Source organism: Chelonoidis abingdonii, chromosome 9 (genome assembly GCF_003597395.2).
Source record: "Chelonoidis abingdonii isolate Lonesome George chromosome 9, CheloAbing_2.0, whole genome shotgun sequence".
In the NCBI taxonomy this organism is placed as follows: domain Eukaryota; kingdom Metazoa; phylum Chordata; order Testudines; family Testudinidae; genus Chelonoidis; species Chelonoidis abingdonii.
Genome location: NC_133777.1, coordinates 19547871 through 19573351, shown reverse-complemented (window position 1 = coordinate 19573351; position 25481 = coordinate 19547871). Strand labels below are relative to the sequence as shown.

The 25481-nt window shown below is 42.9% G+C and overlaps 1 protein-coding gene across 2 annotated transcripts in view; it reads left to right on the top strand.

Moving 5' to 3' along the window:
* The window catches only part of LOC116832593 (bMERB domain-containing protein 1), a 105881-nt gene extending 80400 nt beyond the window's left edge, over positions 1 to 25481 (top strand). For both annotated transcript variants that reach the window (XM_075069263.1, XM_032793418.2), the window contains exons 3-6: positions 6526 to 6599; positions 14672 to 14786; positions 17533 to 17615; positions 23924 to 25481. In XM_075069263.1, the coding sequence (XP_074925364.1) occupies positions 6526 to 6599; positions 14672 to 14786; positions 17533 to 17615; positions 23924 to 24036 (385 nt within the window). In that variant the 3' untranslated portion in view covers positions 24037 to 25481. The remainder of the gene's footprint in view (positions 1 to 6525; positions 6600 to 14671; positions 14787 to 17532; positions 17616 to 23923) is intronic.

The window sequence follows — 25481 nt, the reverse complement described above, 5'->3', positions numbered from 1 at the left end:
CTGTGCAAATACAAAATGGATGAGGAGCTATGTAGTTTGCTTACTCCCCAGCACGTTTTATTACTGAGTTTCCTACAGACATAGTGTTTAAGATTGTTAATTGATAAAAGTAATTTCAGTAGCATTCAGCATAATGAAAGACTTTGCTCATGCTGATCATGAGCAATGTGGAGAACCTGAGAGGAAAATATCCTTCAGCATGAAGGTTTCTGCCTCTCTGTGTATTGGGTACAAACATAATAGTGAATTAGTGATTAGGTGATTAGGCCACAGGGTGACGTTTAATCATGATATAGGAAGAGCAAGGTTCTCATCCTGTCGGCAGATCATACAAGCAGAGATCCTGGAGGATGTGTTGCTTCCTGGCTGAGGTGCACAGTGGCATTTGGAACTGATGGGGAAGAAAGGAAGGAGGTCATAATGAAGATTATCCAATAGGTGTGCGCAGCACATTAATTAGGATGTGCACCTAGGGAATTTTATTTATTTATTGATTTTAAAGGCACACATCATAAAGGTTGGGGTGTGTGGGGGGGTGCAGGGTGTGGGAAGGGGTGCGGTGTGCAGGAAGGGGCTCAGGGCAAGGGATTGGAGCAGAGGAGGGGTTCAGGGTGTATGAGGGAGCTCAGGGCAGGGAGTTGGGGTGCAGGAGGGGTGCGGAGTGCAGGAGGGGGCTCAGGGCAGGGGGTTGGGCTGCAGGAAGGGTGTTGGGTGCGGCAGGGGGCTCAGAGCAGGAAGTTGGGGTGCAGGAGGGGCACAGGGTGCAGGCAGGAGGCTGAGGGCAAGGAACTGGGGGGCAGTTGCTGCTTACCTGCAGTGGCACACTCCCTGCCTGTCTGCCCTGGCCCCACGCCGCGTCACTCACATGGCCCTGTGAGGCCCCTGGGGGAGGGAGGGGCACGGGGCTCCGAGCGCTGCCCTTGCCACACCTCCAGGTACCTTCCCCAAACCTCCCATTGTCCTCGATTCCCGTTCCTGGCCAATGGGAGCTGCGGGGGGTAGTACCTGAAGCAATGCACAGAGCCCTCTGCCTCTCTCAGGGACATGGTGCCATGCCGGCCGCTTCTGAGAGTGATGCAGCCCGTGACACTATGGGGAGGGAGCAAATCCCACGGTCCAGATCCAAAGCCCTGAGGTGCTGGATTCGGCCCGTGGGCATTAGGGTGTGCCTGGGCACACCCAGCACACCCCGTGCACACACCTATGATTATCCCACTGACACCATCTGTGAGGACAGAAACCAGACCTGGAAGGAATAGCCATTGCTCCCTTCTTACATAAACAAAGGAGCAGGGAAGATGGAGATAAACAAAGCAGCAAGCAATAAAAGGATCAGCATGTTTAAATAGCAATAAAAGCAGCTGAGAGATAGGTCTTTGGGGAGGCCAGTGTAGGGGACTGAGGGAGGATGTGAGCTCAATTTGTGATTAAGATCTTGCTTGTGACAGAAATGCCTACTTTCCCACTCCTCAATCTATAGTTTGATTTTATTATCCTTTGCTCTCTCCCTGATTGTGTCTCATACGAGTCTGCTACAGTTCTGGGCCTTCTAGCACAAAGTCCCCTTGCAATTCCCTGTGCTATCATATCCTCTGCCACATTCAAAAGGCTTGAGTAATAGGAATTGTGCAATAATGTAATCATAAGGATGGAGTGTGTAGCAAACATTCAGCAGAAATACAGCTGACTTAGAGAATCAACTGCTGGAACTGGAGTATGTGAAACAGGGAGTCGGTAGGTGGGTGCAGACAGAGCTAGTATTGCTGATCTGGGAAAGACACTGTTGTGCTCAGGTATATCTTCTTTGAAATGTGATTTGGAAACAGCAGTCCCAGAAACAGCCCTCAGCTGCAGTACATGAGCATAAGCACAGTGCTGCTAATGAAGCTGAATTCAAATGTTAATCTAAAATGTAGTATTTGTTGAGAAGATTGCTAGATCACAATGATTGCTAGATCATCAACATTTGCATTGTATTGCTGCTTCTACCAATGATTATGAACGCCACCCTCTGAGGTGCAGTTAACTTCAATGGGAGGTGATAATGCTCAGCACCTCACAGAACTGGGTCTTAGGGTATGTCTACACTACAAAATTAGATTGATTTTATAGAAGTCAATTTTAAAAAATCGATTTTATACAGTCGATTGTGTATGTCCCCACTAAGCGCATTGGATTGTGTAAGTGTGTCCTCACTACCCTGGCTAGCATCGACTCACGGAGCAGTGCACTGTGGGAAGCTATCCCACAGTTCCCGCAGTCTCTGCTGCCCATTGGAATTATGGGTTAAGCTCCCAATGCCTGACGGGGCATAAACATTGTCGGAGGTGGTTTTGGGTACGTGTCATCACTCTCCTCTCCTCTCCTCTCCCTCCGTCCCTCCCTCCCTCTGTGAAAGCAACTGCAGACAATAATTTCGCACCTTTTTGCCTGGGTTACCTGTGCAGATGCCATAGCATGGCAAGTATGGAGCCCACTCAGCTCACCGCTGCTGTTGTGAGCACTGTAAAAACATCACGTATTATCCTGCAGTATGTGCAGAACCTAGCTAGGAGCCAGCACGAGGATGATTGTGAGGAGGACATGGACACAGATGTTCTTGAAAGCACAGGCTGTGGCAATTGGGCCATCATGGCAGCAGTGGGGCTGGTTGATACAGTGGAATGCCGATTCTGGGCTCAGCAAACAAGCACAGACTGGTGGAACTGCATAGTGTTGCAGTTATGCAATAATTCCCAGTGGCAGCGAAACTTTCGGATGTGTAAGGCTACTTTCCTGGAACTCTGTGAGTTGCTTTCCCCTGCCCTGAAGCACCGGAATATCAAGATGAGAGCTGCCCTGACTGTTGAGAAGTGAGTGGCGATAGCACTGTGAAAGCTTACAATGCCTGACTGCTACCGGTCAGTCAGGAATCAGTTTGGAGTGGGCAAATCTGCTGTGAGGCTGCTGTGATCCAAGTAGCCAGTGCAATCACTGACCTTCTGCCAACAAGGGTAGTGACTCTGGAAAATGTGCAGGTCATCGTGGATGGCTTTGCTGCAATGGGGTTCCCTAATTTTGGTGGGATGATAGGAGGAACGCATATCCCCATCTTGGCAACGTACCACATTGCCAGCCAGTACATAAACCTCAAGGGGTACTTCTCAATGGTGTTGGAAGTACTGGTGAATCACAAGGGACATTTCACCGACATCAGCGTGGGATGGCTGGGAAAGATGCATGACGCTCACATCTTTAGGAACTCTGGGCTGTTTGAGCAACTGCAAGAAGGGACTTACTTCCCAGACCAGAAAATGATTGTTGGGGATGTTGAAAGCCAATAGTTATCTTTGGAGACCCAGCCTACCCCATGCTCCAATGGCTCATGAAGCCATACATAGGCAGCCTGGACAGTAGTAAGGAGCAGTTCAACTATAGGCTAAGCAAGTGCAGAATGGTGGTAGAATGTGCCTTTTGATTTTTAAAAGCTCACTGGTGCTGTTTGCTGACTAGGTTAGACCTCAGTGCAACCAATATTCCTATTGCATCCAACGAAGTGGGTATTCATCCATGAAAGCTCATGCTCCAATACATCTGTTAGTCTATAAGGTACCACAGGACTCTCTGCTGCTAATATTCCCATTGTTATTACTGCTTGCTGTGTGCTCCATAATATCTGTGAGAGTGACGGGGAGACGTTTATGGCGGGGTGGGAGATTGAAGCAAATTGCCTGGCTGCCAATTTTGAACAGCCAGACACCAGAACAATTAGAAGAGCACAAGTAGGCGCATTGCGCATCAGAGAGGTTTTGAAAACCAGTTTCATGACTGGCCAGGCTATGGTGTGACCATTGTGTGTGTTTCTCCTTGATGCAAACCCCCTCTCTTTGTTGATTTTAACTCCCTGTAAGCCAAGCACCCCACCCTCCCTTCGATCACAGCTGCAATCTGCAATAACCTCAGGGACAGAGATGATAGGGGGAGCATAGAAATATTTGCACCTGCGGGAGGGAAACAGAATTCAGTTTCCAGGCAGCCATGGAAAGCCAAAGGGTACGCGGGTTTAGCTTCTAATGCCTTCATAACACATGGGAATGTTTTCAGATTGCATTGCCCTCCTTTCCCATAGCAAGCAATGCTGGTTGGGTTTGGCATTTAAAAGGAGGGGCTGCGGTTTTTGGGTGGATGTGCAGCACACACCTTTCACCCCTTTCCTCTGGTGTGGCTATTTGGGATGATCCCTTCACCCTTACCCTCCCACCCCCAATCGGCTATTCTCAGGGATGATCTCTTTTACCCAAGCACAAACAGCCCAGCAAGAACGGGGTCCTTTTACTGATCCCTTACAAAAATTCCCCTATTTCAACCAGGTGACCATGAATGATATCATTCTCCTGAGGCTAACACAGAAAGATATAGACCGAATGTTGCTTGAATGCGACCAAAACCCAGGACCTTTGCTGCCATGCTTTGTGCTGCAATGATTCCAGACTACTTGCTACTGGCTTGGCATGGTAAAGTGCCCAGAAACCTTCTGCAAAGGCTTTCAGAGTACCTCCAGGAGAGCTTCATGGAGATGTCCCTGGAGGATTCCCACTCCACCCCCATACACGTTAAAAGACTTTTCCAGTAGCTGTACTGGCCGCAAATGCATCCCAAGTCTTCATGGCAAATCAAACATTAAACTATTGTTTTTAAACCCTGTACTGTAGTTACAAATGTGCACTCTCAGAGGGGCCTTCTCAGCCTTCAGGGTAAGGGATCCCGCTTTGGGAGGGTATTGGCTCCAGGGTGATGAAAAGGTCCTGGCTGCTGGGGAGAATGAATTCACTGCTTGCCTGCTGCGCACTCTCCTCCTCCTCTTCCTTCTCCACAAAATCCTCCTCAGTGTTGTGTGAGACACCCCCTTGCAGGTGTCCACGGACAGTGGTGGGGTAGTGGTAGGGTCCCCCCCAGAATGCCATGCAGCTGGTCATAGAAGCAGCATGTATGGGACTCTGACAAAGAACAACTGTTTGCCTCCTTTGTCTTTTGGTAGGTTTGCCTGAGCTCCTTGACTTTCATGCAGCACTGTTGTGTGTCCCTGTTGCAGCCTCTGTCCATCATGCCTTGTGCGATTTTGGCACATATATTTGCATTTCTTCTTTTTGATTGGAGTTCTGCCTGCACAGATTCTTCTGCCTGTACAGCAATCAGACCCAGTGTCTCCCGTTAGGTCTATACTAGAGCTCGTTTGTGATTCTGGGGACTGCAAGGTCATCTGTGCTGCTGAGATCGTCACGCTGACCAAACAGAAAATGAAATTCAAAAGTTTCTGGGGCTTTTCTTGTGTACCTGGCTGGTGCATCAGAGTTGAAAGTGCTGTCCAGAGAGGTCACATTGGAGCACTCTGGGATAGCTCCCGGAGGTCAATAACATTAATTTGTATCCGCTCTACCCCAAATTCGACCCAGCAAGGTCAATTTTAGTGCTACACCCCTTGCTGGGGAGGAGTACAGAAATTGATTTTAAGAGCCCTATAGGTCAACAGAACGGGGTTGCTTGTGTAGACGCAGTCATTATAAAATCGCCCAACACGGCTAAATTTGACCTAACCCTGTAGTGTAGACCAGGGCTTAGTTATCTTACATTATTCTCTACCTATTGTACTTATCTGGCCTCCGTTACTATACTATCTGAGCACCTCACAATCAGGGCCAGCTCCAGGCACCAGCACAGCAAGCAGCTGCTTGGGGCAGCCAACGGAAAGGGACAGCACATCCGGCTCTTTGGCGGCAATTCGGCAGTGGGTCCCACAGTCCCTCTCAGAAGGATGAAGTGGCAGCAGTAGAGCTGCTGCTGATCGCGGCTTCTTCTTTTTTTTTTTTTTTTGGCTCCTTGGGGTGGCAAAAACGCTGGAGCCAGCCCTGCTCACAATCTTTATCTTCACACCACAAATACTATTATCCCCATTTTAACAGCTGGGGAACTGTGGCACAGAGAGATCTGCTCAACATCACAGAGGAAGTCAGTGGTAAAATAAAGAATTGAACCATTGTCTCCCAAGTCCCAGGCTACTAGTCTAACCACTGAACCATTCTCTCTTTCATACTTATACTCTCTCTTTTCCCTAGTGAATGCCAGCTGAACTGTAGCAATCGGGGATTGCCCTGCTTACTGCTGTAGCCCTTGCCACAGTTCCACTGATGATTTATTAAATATGCAGGTGCCCATTTTCAGAGGTAGGTCGAGCTGCAGAAAAGGAAAAAGTAGCTAATGTGACAATAAAAATATATAGATTAGGTCTGCATGGTACAAAAAGCACTGATAGGAGAGGTCACCTGGTAGGGCATTATAATGGAGGATATTTGTTCTGCAACACTGTGAGTTGAAAGGTGTCTATGACTGATGGCAGTTTGGTGCATGGGCTAAATATCCGTGCCTCAAGCAGATGCATGAAGGCCCAAAGAAAGGGCTGTACTACAGGTTTCACAGGTGGTTTATCTGGCCCCACAAATACATGTAACATGTATGTATGGTCCTGATGTGCTTTTTCTGTTTCTGCAGGATGGATGACATCCAGCTGTGCAAGGACATCATGAACCTTAAACAGGAACTGCAGAATTTAGTAGCAATTCCAGGTAATTTCTAAGCCAACCTCACAAAGTGCTTTGAAAACAGAAACTCTTCTAGGGGGCAGATACATGCAACCCCAAGCCAGGCACAATCCCTCTCACTGTTATTTCCATCCCTCTCTTGTGTTTCCTGCACTTTGCTCTCTTTTCTAATGTCCTTATTTTCGCTCAGGTTTTGTTTGCTCTTCCTTCTGCTCTCTATTTTTCTGAAATTCTTTGCTGTATTTCATCTGCCCCTTCTGATGGCCAGGACTGCAAATATCACTCCAACAAGCTACATTATTCCAAGATTCTTTCAATCCCTTGAAAATCTTATGAGAACCACTGTTGACACACTATGTTGACGCATTATGTGAGGGAGAGTGTGCTAAAGAATGGAAAACGTTGATGGATATGAAACACCTGGTGATGATCTGTTGGGAAATTAAACCTTGGATGTGGGTTTTTGTGTGTTTCCTAGAGATACTAATTAATTGTTGCTCCCTATAAGCCAAGCTATAACCTAAGAAAACAGTTGAAAGTATGGGGTTTTCTAGAGAGGGCTGAGGAAAAGGTCTGGTCCATGTTTACCTGAATCTTTAAGGGCCTGATCCTAAATTCTCAACAGCTTCATTGCTCCAAGTATGTGCAGAATCCTCCTTGGGCACAGTCCTAGTGTCCTTACTCAGTAAAAACTCCCACTGAAATCCATTGATAACTTTCTTTTAGTAAGGACTTCACAGGTTGGCCTTCTTGTTATTTTAGCTCAGCTACTCCTCCTGTTACTTTGCAAAATACTGAGCCACCAGCTTATTCCAGAAAAGGAACCTAGGACTTGACCCTACAAGCATTTACTTCTGTGATAAGCCCTGGGTATGCTCTGTTGACTCCAGTGTGTCTGTGACCAAAAGCAGAATTTGGCCCATTCCCATTGATTTTACTGTACACTCCATCTTATGAATTCATGCCAAACCTTATTCCTCAGTGCATCCTGGCTATATATTTTATGAATCTGTTAGTCAATGTAGTGTTACTCAGCAGCTAAGATTGTGGGGGAGGGGGTATTTTATTTTTACCACCTTTTGAACAACCTTTATTCATTCTCTAATAAACATTTTTAAAGGATTGTGCAATTGCTGACATAAGCATGAGTGCAAAATCAGTGCCACTATCACACTCCCAGAGCCAAAGAACCTGAAATACTCTTTGCCTGTTCCTAGTCACTGATGTTTCACTTCACAATGAAATTTTTGCAGGGTTTACCTCTCTCTCACCCATGAATCTATTGTAGGCAGAGGTGATCTGGTTGCTGAAGGGGATGGCAAAAGGTTTTGATCCAGAAAATGAGATTAGTTCCACTGCCGTACGTGGGAACTATTAGAAGGGTTGGGGGTTAGCAGAGCATGGCTACTCGTCTTTTAATAAAGTAATGCAATGGCCTTGTATCATTCAGATGAACATAACTTCCTCTGGGGCAGAACTTTGGCTAAGAAGTTATAATTAGATATGAAATCTTCCATGAGCCTTTCAAAAAGAACAATACAACCCACCTAGAATGGCTTAAATAAAAATGAACAACCTCACGTAAAGCTGAATCCCGTGTTTGTATTTTTAGTTCGTCTCAAATAAAAAACATAGTAATGCTAATTAGGATTGAGTCCAGTGGATACTAGAACTCAGTGAAGCAAACCGTTCCTGTAATGACATGAGATATTTTAATAAAAATAATATGTGCATTGACTGAGATGTTTTCTTTACCATAGCAATTTGTCCTGTTAACCCCATGCTGTATTATTAAATGCAGCAGATTTGCTTTCCCTTGGCAGGCTCTGGTAATGATAATGCATCAGTGTATTCATGACCCTGCGAACACTGTGTACACTGGATCTAGATTCCACAGTAAGGTTTCCTAGGTAAGTTCTGCAGCATAGTGTAATGCCATGTCCCTGTGTGGATCATCAGTAGAGGGGACTGAACCTAAGACTTCTGCATCTAAGTATATGAGTGTCTACTGCCCAAGCTAAAAGACTCATCTTTGTCAGCCAAGATTGTAGCAGGCCTCCATATGTGACAAGACACCACTAGGAGACAGACTGCCACATTGTGTGAAGGCAGGTTACAACAGCCTTGCTGAATTCAGCAATGAGCTAGAAACTCTGAGGAAGGGGGAAATGCCTAGAAACGCATTAAGAAAATTAGCCTTTTATTTCTTAAATCAAATTATATGCAACAATATAAAATTGATACTGAGGTCACAATGGTTTTAAATCAGCCTTGCACTCACTTTGTACCAGTGGAAATGACTTGGCAAGGTGAAGGTCACAGAGAATCAGGGCTGAGAGGAAAAATCTTGCCCCCTTGTGTGCCAGCTGAAAGTGGAGTTGTCTGGAACTCAATAGCCCATCTTGATTTACAGAGCATAACTGTAATCCTGAATGGGGATTTCTGGCAGCACAAAATCTCCCATAAGTGGAGAGAGAGTCCTCCCCCCGCCCCCGTTTGAATTCAATCCTCTTGGTCCCTTGCTGTAGGGGACATTTTGGAGTAGGAAAGGTATGGCTGGCACACACACTGCAACTATATTTGCTGATGTAATGCCCACTGGTGGGGTGGTGAAGGTGTTACACAAGAGCTCTGCTTAGAGCAGGACTGAGGTTGCTTTAAGTTTTATCAGACTGAAATGGTTCTCTGACGGTCCCCAGGATCACATGTGTGAGGGGAAGAAGAGGTAGCAGAAAGTCACTGTTGCCATGTACATCCCCAGTCTGCCAAGCACTGCTGTGGTGCACCTGGGATTTTGGTCCCTCAGGCAGTGCTTATATGAGAGGTGGGGGAAGAGAAAGGTTTGCAGTACCAGCAAAAAACAGTTTTTAAAACTGAGCTGGTTTGCAGAGGGACACTATTTAAACACTGTCTTATCAAACCTGCTGCTCCCATTTTAAGCACCTGGGGCCTAAGCATAAGTCATTAAAAACTCTTAAATAGACTTCCAGAACAACACTGATTCACAATTGTTGCTTATATGTACAAATGTGCCTCATAAAAGCCAATACGTACAACTATGCCAGAAGTATGTACAGGGCCTATAGTACCTTTCAGAAATAATTTACTTTTACCCAACCATTAGGGTGGGTTTTGAGTCGTCTAGTCATTTGTCCTTTATTTTTCCACTTATCACTGTCAGAAAAACTTCACAGCTAGCAAGCAAGGTAAAAGAGAAGAAAAAACCGTGCCAGAAATGAAACAGCAGGTCAGTCATAAAATAGGAAGCTGATCATATCTACACTTCCCCCCTCTGAGCCCAGTAGACAAATAGCAGCATTTCTCAGTGGGATAAGAACCTTTCCACCTTTCATGCACATCTAACAAAATACGTTCATGTTTCTTCTTTTTTTTCTTCTTGACATTATCTCAGCTACTTTTGCACCAAACAGTTCCTCCAATATTTTGCTAACACATATATGGGATGAATAGTACCCAGTGGAGAATAATTCAAGCAGAGGTTATTTTGCAAAGGATTGTGAATGCTGCATAGATAACAAGTAAGAATGATCTACTCTTACTAGTGTTCCTGTAGCCAAACCTCTCATTTAAACTTCTGTTTACTTATACTTAGGACTACTTTTTCCTAGAAACACCCTCCCACAGCTTAAATTACAAAATCTTAATTAAGTAAAGTTTAATATAAGGCAGTTCTTTCTTAGACCTTAGCACACCGTGCACCATGTACCACCCAGTAATCTTTTCTAAGAGTCATATTTGCATATCTGACTATTTAGCATTTATTTCCAGCAGTGCTAGCTGTTGGCAAATTCACATACAGAATATTTGAATATTAAGAGCAGGCAATGGGACTAAGAAATATAGGGCTGTTGGCCTTTGCACAGAACTAAATACTAGCACTGGGATTTTCCCAGCCTAGAGAAACATGGACTAAAGCAGTTGTCATGCCTTTCATGTATATTTTGGCTGTGCTGTGTATGAGCCAGTTGATGCTCCCATTGGTTTCAATGGACATATTGCATTGACTTAAATGGGAACAGGAGTAGGCTTTTAGTAAAAGGAAATAGCTGAATAAGGACTGTAGGACCCAGCCCTAACACTCAATCTGCATTTACTTGTCAGTAGATCCCCAAAAGGATGGGGTGGGGGGATAATCTGCATGTGAGCTTGTCCCCACAGCCCTCTCCCCTTTCACACCTGGCCTTCCATAAGTGGATCCATGTGTTTTGATCCCACTGATGGCTCTTCACCTGGAGATAGAGAAGATGGTGGTGTTCTAACAATTGGAGCATAGCAGGCCTGCTGCAGCGGTGAGTCCAAGTGAGGAAAGTGGATGGAAGCTTATGAATAGTTCAGTCATCTGTATTAACAAATGGTGTGGGAAAAAGGTAACAAAAGTCCAACTGCGATTGTTACATAAAATTGTTTATAAAAATTAGTAAAAGTGAAAAACAGAAAGACTAAGTTAATCTAAACAAAAGGGCTTTACTGATATAATTCAAAAACTGTGTTGAGACCATACCTGGTAAACTAGAAGAGTGTTGTACTATATGGGATATGTCAGAAGTTAGGTCTGATGGTGAACAAATAATGAGAGGATGGACTATTCTGTCCATTAACCCCTTTTTCAGAGGTCTTAAAAAGAGACTTTGGGCCTGAGCACCTGTGAACTGGCAGGAAATTCCTGAAGGAGGGAAAAGCCTGTAGGCCTCCATCCCACTCCCCTCCAGGGACTTCGTCCTTCACCTGTGGCCCTAGAAGGTTACTGCATCATCTACAAGTCCAGACCTTGGCACTTCCTCAGGGTCACATGGTCATCACCATTCCATAAACCAGAGACACGTGAGATCCTGATTATTTCTCGTTCCCTTGCATGTTTCCCTTTCTTCCCCACTCTTTTCCTCCTATCTTCTCGCTTTCTTGTCTTTCCATCTGATTTGATCTTGAGGTCAGTTGTAGCACATGGCACCAGCACAATCAGATGAGACAGCAGTCCAGCTCTAGCCAGCTCTGCCCAGCCTGAGATAGACCAGTAGGAGAGGGGCCAAATCAAACAGATGACACGCCAGACCAGGAAATAAGCCAGAGCTCAGAGCAGTGCTGTTGTGGCAGACTTGCCAATCCAAAGCATCTGTCTGTGACTGACCTGCAGCTGGGAATTCTCCATCAACAAAAGCTGTATTTTCTCCACCTTTATTAGCCTGTTTCTTCTTCCTCTCCTGTCTGCTGGTCAAAAGCAGAAATTTTTTTTTTTTTACCATCCTTCACAATGATGTTTAATGTTGGACATTGACAGAGTCATGCTAATACTGCTGACTCTTCGGGCCCATTTATTCCAGCTCAGTTCATGTAAGTGTCATAATGGTGGGTGGACCCTACCTTCCAGGATGGGAGAGGGAGGCTCATTGCAACGTGGTCCAGCAGTTGTCAGTTTTAAGAATCCTTTTTTATTTTTGCTGAACATGTTAAGATTAAGCATTCATTAACATTATGTCCAAGTATTCCCCCCTCCCCATGCCCATTTTAGGTAACAATAAGGAATCTTTGAAGAACCAACAGAATTTGATAACAACATGCACACTTAATCTTTTGAATAAAATATTATTTTCATAAAAAACTAAAAATACTTCTTGTGAAAAACAAAGTAGCCTTGTTGTGCATTACAGATTGTTTATTTCCTCTTTCACTGGCAAACCGTAACATACAGTTCTCAAAGGAATAATGATTTTCCAGCTCTGAAAGCCAACTTTCAAAATGCCTTTATTCCATTTTTTAAAGATGTGGATTTATTTAAGAAATTTCCAGTGGGAAATACAGCTGGAGCCCTTAGGCAAATCATTAAGCTGTAATAAAAAACTCTTTTCAAATGTCTGGATTTTTTAGAAGTATTAGGAGCTCTTATAAATTTGGTCAATAAACAAGATATACTGAAAAAGCAGCAGAGAATCCTGTGGCACCTTATAGACTAACAGACGTTTTGGAGCGTGAGCTTTCGTGGGTGAATACCCACTTCGTCAGACGCAGATATACTGAATGCATCACAATGTAGGTGTGTCCCAGGGACTTTCAATATACTTGACTCAATTTGATGTTTCTCTGAGCTCAGTTCCACAGCTCCACTACTAAAACAAAAATTCTTGATTTAATGTGAGGCTTTGTTTTCTGCTCATAAACATTTTGAATTTTTTAAGGAAATGTATGGGCTAGGTTCCCCTCTAGCTTTCCTATCACTGCTCCACTTGCTCAGTTTTAGCCCTAGGGAGTTTTGTCTTAACTATATTTGTTTTATACCTTTGAACTATATCTCCCCTAAGCCCTCATATTTACAATTTTAGCATGTGACAACCAAATCTATCATTCAACAGAAACAATCGTTTTCAGACAAACTAGTCATGATAAATTGGCTCTGGTTTTGCCTGATTAACTAGGACAATATTGATTACACTGGCTTTGAAATGTTGGGTAAATAATAGTTTTATTTAGCTCCACTATAATGTAATAATTCTAGTACCTGACTTTTATCAGAGTTGATGTTTTGATGCTGCTGTATGTACCAAATTACACTGAGAGAGGCAAGCTGTCACATAGGTTGCTCCATTTTATCTGAGGCCTGATCACATTCCCATATTAAGTGAATGGGAGTTTTGCCATTATTCTATATCCATTGTGCCCTTACTTACAAATGCTCTTCTTAAAGAGATTAGGAAAATAAACTCTAAATGGTGCCATGGCGGGATTTCTAGATTGAAAATTTACCAAAGCTTTTGAACTCATGAATGTTTTATTATTAATATCACAGTCGAGCTATTGTGCTAGGCACCGTGCAAACGTGCAGCAAGAGACAGTCTCTGCCCTGAAGGGCTTATACTTTACATAGACAAGACAGACAAAGAATGGCAGGGGAAATAGAGATACAGTGACTAGAGCTGGTTAGGAATTTTCTAGTGGAATGATTTTCCAAAGAAAATAGCCTTTTGGTAAGTTTGAAATTTTTCATTTTGCGAAAAGATTTCAATTTTGCAGAAAATTTGATTTTCCATTAGGAAAATTGAAATGATGGCTCCTCATCTGTCCACCTGGAAGGCTCTTGTCAATTTCACTTTCTGCCTAAGGGAAAAGCAAGTGGCTGAGCACCCTGGCTCTCCAGCAGCCAGGCTGAAGCAGCTGTGGAAATCCTGGGTGCACAGCCTCTGGCTGCCTGCCTTGAAGATTCATCAATTTCTCTTTCTGCCTGCAGGGGGCAAGTGAAGTTGCCAAGAGCCTTTCAGGGAGGTACCCAAAAAATTCCCCTGTAATTCTCCCCAAACCATATTTTTCTGGAAATCCCCTCCCATGAAAATTTTGCACTTTTAACTTTTCATCCTGATTTGGGAAAAATGGAAAAACATGTTTTTCAAAACATGAAGATTTTCACAGTCAGAGATTTCTATTTTCTGGCTAGTCATAACAATGATTTGTCCAACACCACATTGCAGCTCAGTGGCAGTGCTGGTAGCCAAATTCACATCTCCTAATACCCACTCCAGTGTCCTAGTGGTAGAACAGCTGGGCAACCAGCTGTGGCTGGAACAGGTGTTGGAGCAGGAGCAGGAGCAAGCACTGACTGAAGCCAGGGTCAGAAACAGGAGCATCCTGGAGCAGAAGCAGTCTGTCAGAATAACCAGGTAGTAGGGAGCATCCTCAACAAGGTATCAACATTGGACTGCAGTGCCTTGCTTTCATTATGAGCCTATATACTTTCCTTGGGGTCACCTTTCCAGATCCTGGAAATTATCTCAAATTAACACAAGAACACAATTTACTGATTAACCTTATATATTTGCACTGAAAAAAAATGTTTCCCTTTCTCACTATATCCATTCACTCCTGACCCTTTCTGTAAAGAGTGGATTGTTGCCTTGTGGTTTCAGGAGAAGCAGGGAAGAATATTTACCAAATAATAAAATGTCTCGAATATTATGGCCTGGAAAATTATGACCCTGGATCATGCCCTGCTCTCCTGCTGTAAATCTGGACAAAGGCCATTGACTTGCATTGGTCAAATGTTAGAAATCCGAGTACCTAACCCTTGTCTTATTCTTTCGGTTTTTGATCAGAAAAAGAAAAAACAAAAATGCAGAAACAAAGAGAGGATGAATTGATTCAGAAGATCCATAAACTGGTGCAAAAAAGAGATTTTCTTGTAGATGATGCAGAGGTGGAGAGATTAAGGTAAGGATTGAAAGTGCCTGAATTTGTTTCAGAAACTTAGCAGGCCAAATAGAGTACCTGATACACTTTGGTGTCTTCAAACACTGCATGAGGCTACATGCCTCTCTCTGGACCCACATGAAATGCATTCAAATGGGATCACTATGTCTCTTTCTCTCTCTATTTCATAATTTTACTTAATCTTCTGATCACGGCTACCAAGGATTAATGTCCCTTTGAATTTATTACAAGAAAATATCTGAGCCCTTTACTGTTATGAAAAGAGCTGGGCTGGACCCACTCAGGCCTGGTCTACACTAAACATTAGATTTGTTGCTAGCTATGTTGCTCAGAGCTCAGAAAAAGTTTGCACCTTGAACACCACAGTTATGTTGACCTAACTCCTGGTGTAGACACGGGTAGATGATCAGAAGAATTCTTCCGTCGCCCTAGCTACTGCTTCTCAGGTTATATGCCCACAGTAGAAACACTACAGCAGCATAGCACTGGTGCTACAACTGCACCACTATAGTTCTATAGAACAGACACCACCTACTACAGCGATGGGAGAGGTTCTTCTGTCACTGAAGTAAACCCACTTCTCTGAGAGGCAGTACCTAGGTCGATGGAAGAATTATTTCATTGACCTAGCGCTGCCTATACTGGGGCTTAGATCAGCGTAACTACATATCTCATGGGTGTGAATTTTTGACACCCCTAAGTGATGTAGTTGGTCAAGCTAAATTTCTAGTGCAGACCAGCCCTCAGAGAGATGGAAGGAAAAACTTTTCCAATTGATGTAAAAAATGTCTACACTATGGCACTAGAATGGCACAGCTGCAGAATTCTTCTGTCAGCTTAGCTACTGCCTCTCTCAGGGAGGTGGATTACCTATGTCGACAGGAGAGTCCATCCTGTCTGTCTAGATAGTGTCTTCTCTGAAGTGCAGAGACAGTGCAGCTGCAGCTGTGCCACTGTAGCATTTCAAGTGCAGATAAGCCCTTACTTCCGTATATGAAGCATGAAGCATCATCTATAGCCAGAGAATATAAAGGCCTCAAAAAAACCATTCTGCTAGACTACTGAAAATACAGACAATACAGTTGGAAATGCATTAGTGCTCTCTATTGCTCACTTGCAACATTTATTGGTACTTTTACTTTAATTAATCTGATTTTTCTACGCTAAACTGAAATACTTCTTAATCATTTTTATTGAAAAAATGGAATAAATAATGAAAATTCCATAAATGCTAAAGGCTAGCAAAGTGATGTTAATTTCCTTAGGGCCTGATCCTGCCATCCTCACACAACCGTCCACAACACTAGTTGACTTTAATGAGAGTTCTCATAGCATGAGACAATAAAATCAAAATCTTCACTTAGACAGGCTTTTAAACATAGAGAGCATTAAAACACATCATAATGTTCCTTGGCTATTTTTTCTAGGAGCCTGGTGTAGTGGTTAGAACAGGAGTGGGCAAACTTTTTGGCCCAAGGGACACATCTGGGTCAGTAAATTGTATGCAGGGCCATGAATGTAGGACTGGGACAGGGGGTTGGGGTGCGGGAGGAAGTGTGGTGTGCAGGAAGGGGCTCAGGGCAAAGGATGCAGAAGGGGGCTCAGGGCAGGGGGTTGGGGTGCAGGAAGGGTGTGGGGTGTGGCAGGGGGCTGGGAGCTCAGTGCAGGGAATTGGGGTGCAGGAAGGGTTCAGGGTGTAGCAGGGAGATCAAGGCAGGGAGTTAGGGGGCTCAGGGTAGGAGGTTGAGGTGCGGGGTGTAGGAGGGATTTGGGGTGTGGGCTCCAGCCTGGCACCACTTACCTCGGGTGGCTCCAGAATGGTAGCGGCACTCAGGGGGACTAAGGCAGGCTCCCTGCCTGCCCTGGCCCCGCACCACTCCTGGAAATGGCCAGCCTGTTCAGCAGTGGCTCCGGGAGGTGGGGTGGAGCAGGCAGCTCTGCCGCACACTGCCCTCACCTGCGGATACCACCCCCAAAGCTCCCATTGGCCACGGTTCCCCGTTCCTGGACAATGGGAGCTGCAGGGGGTGGTGCCTGCAGGCAGTGGCAGCCCACAGAGCCCTCTGTCCTTCCCTCCCCCAGGGGCCACAGGGACATGGTGCCAACTGCTTCTGGGAGTGGTGCGGGACTAGGGGAGGCAGGAAGCCTGCCTTAGCGCCACTGCGCCATGGGGCTGGCAAACCCATGGGCTGGATTTAAAGCCCTGATGGGCCAGATCTGGCCCATGGGCCATAGTTTGCCCTCCCATGGATTAGAAAGTGGGAATTGGGATTACAGACAATTGGGTTTGGTTTTTAGTTTTGACATTGATTCGCTGTGTGACCTTTTCAAGCCATTTAACTTCTCTGTGCCTTGGTTTTCCTACTGGTATAGGCCCTGATTCACCCAAGCATGTGCTTTACTTAAGTGCTTTGCTGAATGAAGGGCATAGTGGGGCTAATACTTGCCTATCTCTCAGAATTAAGCAGTAAGCATTAGAATGAAATCCCAGTCCCATTGAGGTCAATGAGAGTTTTGCCACTGACTTCAATAGGGCCAGGATTTCTCTCTCAATTCATTAAGTTTCTAATGAGCTTTGAGATCTTTTAGATGAAAAGTTCTAAATAAGAGCAAAGAAGTATTACTGCTATTAATAAGATTCTTATGGCTCTTGCCTTTACAGAAGGGGCTGTTTTTCTTAGTTACGTAGAAATCGCTGCTTTTTCTTCTACAACTTTTTTTTCCCTCTCTCTTTTTGCACCAACAGAGAGCAAGAGGAAGACAAGGAGATGGCTGAATTCCTGCGGATCAAATTAAAACCCTTAGACAAAGTAACACGATCTCCTGCCAGTGAGTTTAACATTTAAAAACCAATGGGAAAGCAAGAAGTCTTTGAAAAACTCTGGCAAGGAAGGGGATAGATTTTCAAAAGCACAGAGGGCAGCTAGACATCCAACTCCCACTGAAAGTCAATGAAAGGTGGGCTTTTGCTCCCAATTGTGTCTCTGAAAATCTCCCAAAACAGCTTAGACCAAAATGAGCTAATATAAATTCCCCCACACACACACAAAAAACCAAACCAAAACAAAACAAAACACATGAAATGCCAGCTTCTGTTTCTAGCCATTTCAGCTGAGATTTTGAAAACCACCTAGTGAACTTGGATTTCCAATTCTCATCAACATTAAATCCATATGTGCTAGGTGGCACCTCTCTTGCTAGTAAAAAGAGTGTGGTTTTCAATCATGTTAGTTCAATCAACTGAGCTTAACATGATTTAAAAAAAATCCTGTTAAAATGCAGATTAATGTGCTTGAAACCATTTTATCTAGCTGCCTTTCTGCCTTTGAGGAGTCTAGAGTTTTAACTACTGCTAGCATGACTTCTTATGTGATAGTGACAGTTAATCTATATCTTAATGATGGTTAACTGGGCTTTTCAGTCAGATAAAGCCAACTTGCTTGAGATAACACAATTGAAAGACCCACCTTTTTGCCTATCAAGACAGGAACTACACAGGTTGGAAGGTATCTTGAAAATCTTATACACTACAATTCACTTAGAAAAGTTAGATGCCTGCAAGTCACCAGGGTCTGATGAAATGCATCCTAGAATACTCAAGGAGTTAATAGAGGAGATATCTGAGCATCTAGCTATTATCTTTGGAAAGTCATGGGAGACGGGAGAGATTCCAGAAGACTGGAAAAGGGCATCTATAAAAAGGGAAATAAAAACAACCCAGGAAACTACAGAGCAGTTAGTTTAACTTCTGTGCCAGGAAAGATAATGGAGCAAGTAATTAAAGAAATCATCTGCAAACATTTGGAAGGTGGTAAGGTGATAGGGAATAGCCAGCATGGATTTGTAAAGAACAAATCGTGTCAAACCAATCTGATAGCTTTCTTTGATAGGATAACGAGTCTTGTGGATAAGGGAGAAGCGGTGGATGTGGTATACCTAGACTTTAGTAAGGCATTTGATACGGTCTCGCATGATATCCTTATCGATAAACTAGGCAAATACAATTTAGATGGGGCTACTATAAGGTGGGTGCATAACTGGCTGGATAACCGTACTCAGAGAGTAGTTATTAATGGCTCCCAATCCTGCTGGAAAGGTATAACAAGTGGGGTTCCGCAGGGGTCTGTTTTGGGACCGGCTCTGTTCAATATCTTCATCAACGACTTAGATGTTGGCATAGAAAGTACGCTTATTAAGTTTGCGGACGATACCAAACTGGGAGGGATTGCAACTGCTTTGGAGGACAGGGTCAAAATTCAAAATGATCTGGACAAATTGGAGAAATGGTCTGAAGTAAACCGGATGAAGTTCAATAAAGACAAATGCAAAGTGCTCCACTTAGGAAGGAACAATCAGTTTCACACATACAGAATGGGAAGAGACTGTCTAGGAAGGAGTATGGCAGAAAGAGATCTAGGGGTCATAGTGGACCACAAGCTAAATATGAGTCAACAGTGTGATACTGTTGCAAAAAAAGCAAACGTGATTCTGGGATGCATTAACAGGTGTGTTGTAAACAAGACACGAGAAGTCATTCTTCCGCTCTACTCTGCACTGGTTAGGCCTCAACTGGAGTATTGTGTCCAGTTCTGGGCACCGCATTTCAAGAAAGATGTGGAGAAATTGGAGAGGGTCCAGAGAAGAGCAACAAGAATGATTAAAGGTCTTGAGAACATGACCTATGAAGGAAGGCTGAAAGAATTGGGTTTATTTAGTTTGGAAAAGAGAAGACTGAGAGGGGACATGATAGCAGTTTTCAGGTATCTAAAAGGGTGTCATCAGGAGGAGGGAGAAAACTTGTTCACCTTAGCCTCTAATGATAGAACAAGAAGCAATGGGCTTAAACTGCAGCAAGGGAGATTTAGGTTGGACATTAGGAAAAAGTTCCTAACTGTCAGGGTAGTTAAACACTGGAATAAATTGCCTAGGGAGGTTGTGGAATCTCCATCTCTGGAGATATTTAAGAGTAGGTTAGATAAATGTCTGTCAGGGATGGTCTAGACAGTATTTGGTCCTGCCATGAAGGCAGGGGACTGGACTCGATGACCTCTCGAGGTCCCTTCCAGTCCTAGAGCCTATGAATCTATGAAAACCATGTGTACTAGGGATATGGGTGTAATATGCTCCAGGTTTCTAGACAGGACTTTGTAACAACCCAAGAAGGGACTGCTATCAGAGAAGTCTTCTTGGGCTTTACACTAAGCCCAGTGCATGCTGGAACAGGATGTTCTGAGCTTAGAACTCAGTCCTACTCCCATTCAGGTCAATTGCAAAACTGGAGCACATTACTGGATTAGTCCAAAGATGGATGAGTGAAGCTCTTTCCAGTTTTACTTACGCTTTGTTAAGAAACTCCCTAAAGCTGTACTTGTCTCATAGATGTACTTCCCGGTCTTAAACTTGTTTTATCTAACTCTGCTCTTTAGTTTTACTACAGAGACAAGGTGGGTGAGGTAATATCTTTTATTGGACCAACTTCTGTTGGTGAAGGAGACAAGCTTTCAAACTACACAGGGCTCTTCGTCTGAACATGTATATCTTGAAAGCTTGTCCCTCTCACCAACAGAAGTTGGTACAATAAAAGATATTACCTCACCCACCTTGTCTCTACACAGATACAACGCTGCAAACATTAGTCTTATTGTCCACTTTACACTGCTTTTACCACCGTATATCTGCTTATCTAGGGCATGTTTGCCTTATGTTATATTTTCTGAGATGCATGTTAGTTTATCTTCTGCCATAAGCAATGGCAGAGTTTCCTATTCTATAGAAGTTGTCTTTACTCTCTTCATGTTTTTCTGACAAGATTCTGACATATGTTTGGAGAGTGATCATGACTTTAAACTTATCATATGGTTCTTCTAAGAAGGTATGGATTACAAACCACATGCGTTAATGCTATTTGTTTCTTCCCCCACAACTGGTTTCTATATCTGCAGCTGTCCAAGGTATATGCATTTTCCCTACTCTTGGATAGGTTTTGTTTCCTTACTTGCTGTCCATTAAAACCCTATCAGAAAAACACTTCTAATGTGTTCTTAACTGTAAAACCTACTCAGGTTCCACTGACTTCAATGCACATGCTTAAGTGTTTTGCTGAATTAGGCCCTTATTCAACAGAATTATGTTGCAAGAGTGAATCTCTAATTTTTCCATATAGTTGCATTCTTACTCTCTTGGCTTCCTCATTGAGTTATCTATCAGTTCTATAGTTCATGTCTGTTTTAATCTTCACTTTCAAATAGGAAGGAAAGGTCCTCAAATTAACAAATTTTGGAAAATATTCTCTCGTGGCCTGATCCAAATCCAACTGAAGCCAAAGGAAAAGCTTCGATTGACTTAATGGGCTTTAGATCAGGTCCCAGTCAAGGTGCAAAAAGCTTTAGAGCAAGGATTCTCATGTATATCTTAACAGAGAGATGGCTGCAAAGGCCAACTGCCCATTATATCATGCTATGCAGCATTTTTATCTTATTTTCATCAATAGGAAAAGATTATTCCTCTTTATTAACTGAATAATATGTAAAGAGGAACTGGAGTAAAGCATGAAGGTTCTGAGAGTCTGACAAAACTATATAACTTGGGCACCATCATTACCTACAGAACCACATAAGGAAGATATGAAGGAGAGATTTAATTGCTGATAAATCTGGCTATTTTAAAATATACCATAGTTTCAATGAAAATACAATAAATTAAGTGCCAGCCACTGATGTTCTTCCTGAGTCCAATAAAGGGAAAGTGCTGTTGTCAGGGTTCTTTCCCCACTCTGAACTCTAGGGTACAGATGTGGGGACCTGCATGAAAGACCCCATAAACTTATCTCTACCAGATTAGGTTAAAAACTTCCAAGGCACAAATTCTTCCCTTGTCCTTGGAACGGTATCACTGCCACCACCAAGTGAGTTAGACAAAGATTTAGGAAAAGGACCACTTGAAGTTCCTGTTTCCCCAAACTATCCCTCCAAAACCTCTTCACTCGCTTTCCTGGGGAGGCTTGAGAGCAAACAAAGTGAGCACAGACCAGCCCCTTGGGTTTTTAGGACACTAAAAACTAACCAGGTTCTTAAAAGCAGAACTTTATTATAAGGAAAAAGTAAAAGAATCATCTCTGTAAAATCAGGATGGAAGGTAATCAGATTCAAAACACAGAGGATTCCCCTTTAGGCAAAACTTAAAAGTTACAAAAAAACCCAGGAATATACCTCCCTCTTAACCTAGGGAAATTCACAAACTAAAACAAAAGATAATCTAACGCATTTCCTTCCTTACTTACAATTTCTAATCTTAGACGTTTAGTTCAGGTATAGCTTTAGGAGATGTATTTTCCCTGCCCTGGTTCCTTGCTGTCCCAGAGAGAACACACAAAGAGAGCACAAAACAAAAACCTTCCCCGACAGATTTGAAAGTATCTTCTTCCCTTTTGGACAGGTGCCAACCAAGTTTTTTAAGCTTCTTAACCCTTACAGGCAAAGGAGGGATTTTATGCTACCCTTAACTGTATGTTAATGACAGCTGTATATGAACATTCCAAATCCACAGACTCTTCCACTAGCCCAAAGATTTATCCCTTTTCAGCATCATGGCTTATTTATACACATTAGGAGATATTGAGGATAACATTGACCAATATCAGTTCCAGGAACATTTTTATTCAGCAGAGAACAATCCAGGCTGTCAAGCAAGCTATTGTGAGCATCTGATATATGGAAGCCCTGGAATCTCACAAAGCAGAGCCATTGAGGAAAGCAGAAGATGAACCAATCTCAGGAGGAGTGAGAGATAGTATTAAATACAGAAGCAGCTGGGTTCCAAGTTAGGTTGGAGATTCATTCTAATAGAAACAGATGAGGGTTTAATGGATTGATCTGCCGTAGGTGCCAAACCTGATCCTAAAGGGAGTAAGTGTGGAAAAGTGGCAGCACAGTCTTACATGGAGGTGCAGTTGTAGATGAGAAAACTAGTGTAAAAGAGTTCTGTATCTGAAAAGGGCATTTCCCTCACATTACCACTTTACACTTGTGAATCCTAAAGGATAGAAATCTTGCTGAAGTGGATTTACAGCAGGAATGTGAATAGGCCCTGATGTTCAAGTACAAGTTTGAGAAGATCTTTTAAAATGTGTTGCTAATTATTTAACCTATTTTAGTCCTGGTGATTGTGACTCACCTCCCTTGGTAGTTCTCTTCTCCTTGCCTTTCTTTTTATGCATTGTATTGTTTTAAATTAAATGTTATTGGTAATGATATTTCTTTCTCCCTGTAGAGGAATATCCATCTTTTGTCCTAATGATTGTGACATACAGGTCCATAAAGAGAATTCAAAATATCATCATATTCATGGTAGTCAGTTGTACATATCCCCAGTACATGGATCTGATACAAGAAGCTGACTTTGTATGGAAGCCTTTTGCCTTTAGAGTTAATTTGAATCTGACATAGATTGTCAGTGGCTGAAAGCTAGTGCCATCTGATGACGATTTGCTGGACAAAGCAAAATGAGGTTCTTCACAAAACTTGCACCGGCACAACTGGTACCAAACTGATACCAAAGGTATCAGTCTCTGAGGGCTGAATGGATCAAGGAACTTGGTCAGTGGAGTTATACTGATTTACACCCACTGAGGAGCTGACCCTCTCACATTCTAGATCTGGCTGTGGACCAAGGCACTTGGACAAAGTAGTGAGGGGAACTTATACTGCTGCAGCCCACTCATTACCTTACTGAAACAGAATACTTCAGTCTCCAGGGCTGCCAGATAGTTTCCACTGATTCCTTGGACTCCATCTCAGAGTAGTGGGTGTTGTCTGGGGTTCCCTGCTTGGTTTCCCTTTCTTGTTCCCCCATTTTAACCATACGATTTACATCTAAATCCCCCATTTTCAGTTTGATGTCTGGATTCTGTGGCTCCTCTCTCACCTGAGTGGGCAGGCCTTCTGTTCCTTTTGTGGGATCAGTCATCACATAGGCTAGTATCTTTCAACATCACTAAGAACATTGTTTAAAGAATGTAAAATAAACTAGATCTAGAAGGTAGGCCTGTGTGATACTGCAGAATACTGTGTGCTGAAAGCAGAAGGAAATAATTTGGTCTAACTCTAGGTTTTAATGATGTCCTGTTCTGAATGTCACAGGTACCCCAGCAGAAAAGAAGGCAGAACCTCCTCCAAGCAAGCCCACCGTCGCCAAAACAGGAATAGCTATTATTAAAGATTGTTGTGGGGCCACGCAATGCAACATCATGTAGCTCCAGTCTCTCTACCAATTGTATCTGTCTTTTTTTCAAATGTTTTTATTGGATAAAACTGTAGGGTGAAAGGATTTTAAAGCATCCTGATAGTTGAATCAAGAAATACTGTAAACATTACAGTAATGTACTGAATGTACTAATGGTGAATCCTTCACTGTTGCATGGATCACTCAGTGTGCATGCTTAAAATAAAGGAATATATATAGCAGCTGTCCAATGACCAGAACAGATAGTAAAAATAGCTGAAAAGATACATACAATTCTTTGGCAAAAGTGAATTAGAAAAGTGTATATTTTATCCAATAATGTTTAAAATAGCAGTTTTAAAAAGTCAGCACTTTGTAGGATTTGTTATACACCTTTTTCCCTTGGCAAGTTTTATTCAAACACATGCCAAGGTCTAAATATAATAATGTCCTGTCTAGGCTATTTTTCAAAATGAAACCTTAGAGTAGCGATACTGTATATAGTGCAACCAATGGATGAAGCAAATTTAGTACAACTGGTGTTGCACACAAAATATTTATTGAACTAGTACAACATATGACTACTTTGCTGTGTAGTTTCATTTCCAGTTCTTCGCATGGAACAGATAAGAACAACAAAGATCCTGCTCATCAGCTTGTATTTTATTATGGCATTTCAGTGACCCTGTGGTCAAATGTCCTATGTGGCTTTTAAACAATGCAATTCAAAAGGAGATTACCTGTCCATTTGGAAATTGGTTTCTGCTAAATTCTTAGCAGGCACAGCTATAGTTTTTGGTGTAAATTCAAACACTGCATCATTTATTTGCTTGCAAGCCCTCCACCTTGCAGAGATGCAATAATACTGAGAGTGCAGTCAACTGTTAAAACCACAACTAAATGCACTGTGAGATTATGTATCGCAAGCTCAATAGGTTGCTGTCCAGAAGGGGAGAAAAACATGACCGCAGCAGGATCATTTAACTTATGAAACAGGGTGCTGTAAAGGGCTATTAATCAGATTCTTAACGTCCATGAGAAACTTTAGCTGCCAACTATTATAAAAAGACAATACATCCCCAAATTCTGTCTTCAAGATTAAAAATAATAAACATAAAAGGTGAAGTTTTGGGTACTAAAAAGATAGCAATACATAAAATAGTGGTTTCAAAACTAAGGGAAAAACAATTAGGTCTGATACTTGATGTTTCACATTTCAATTGGTATGCAGATGAACATATGTAAAATATAGTTGTCCCTTTACTAGCTGTCAATAAGATGGTGCATCTGTGTGACTAGTGTACCATATTATAGGTGTATGTTGTGATGGGTGTAAGTAGTTTAATGAACATGTTCTGATGTGAAAACATTGGGCTTTAAAAAAAGATGATGGAATGTTCCTAAAAGAAAAACGTTTTTCAAGCTGAACAACTGTTTCTTAATACTGGATAAACAAAACACTACATATAAACCCAC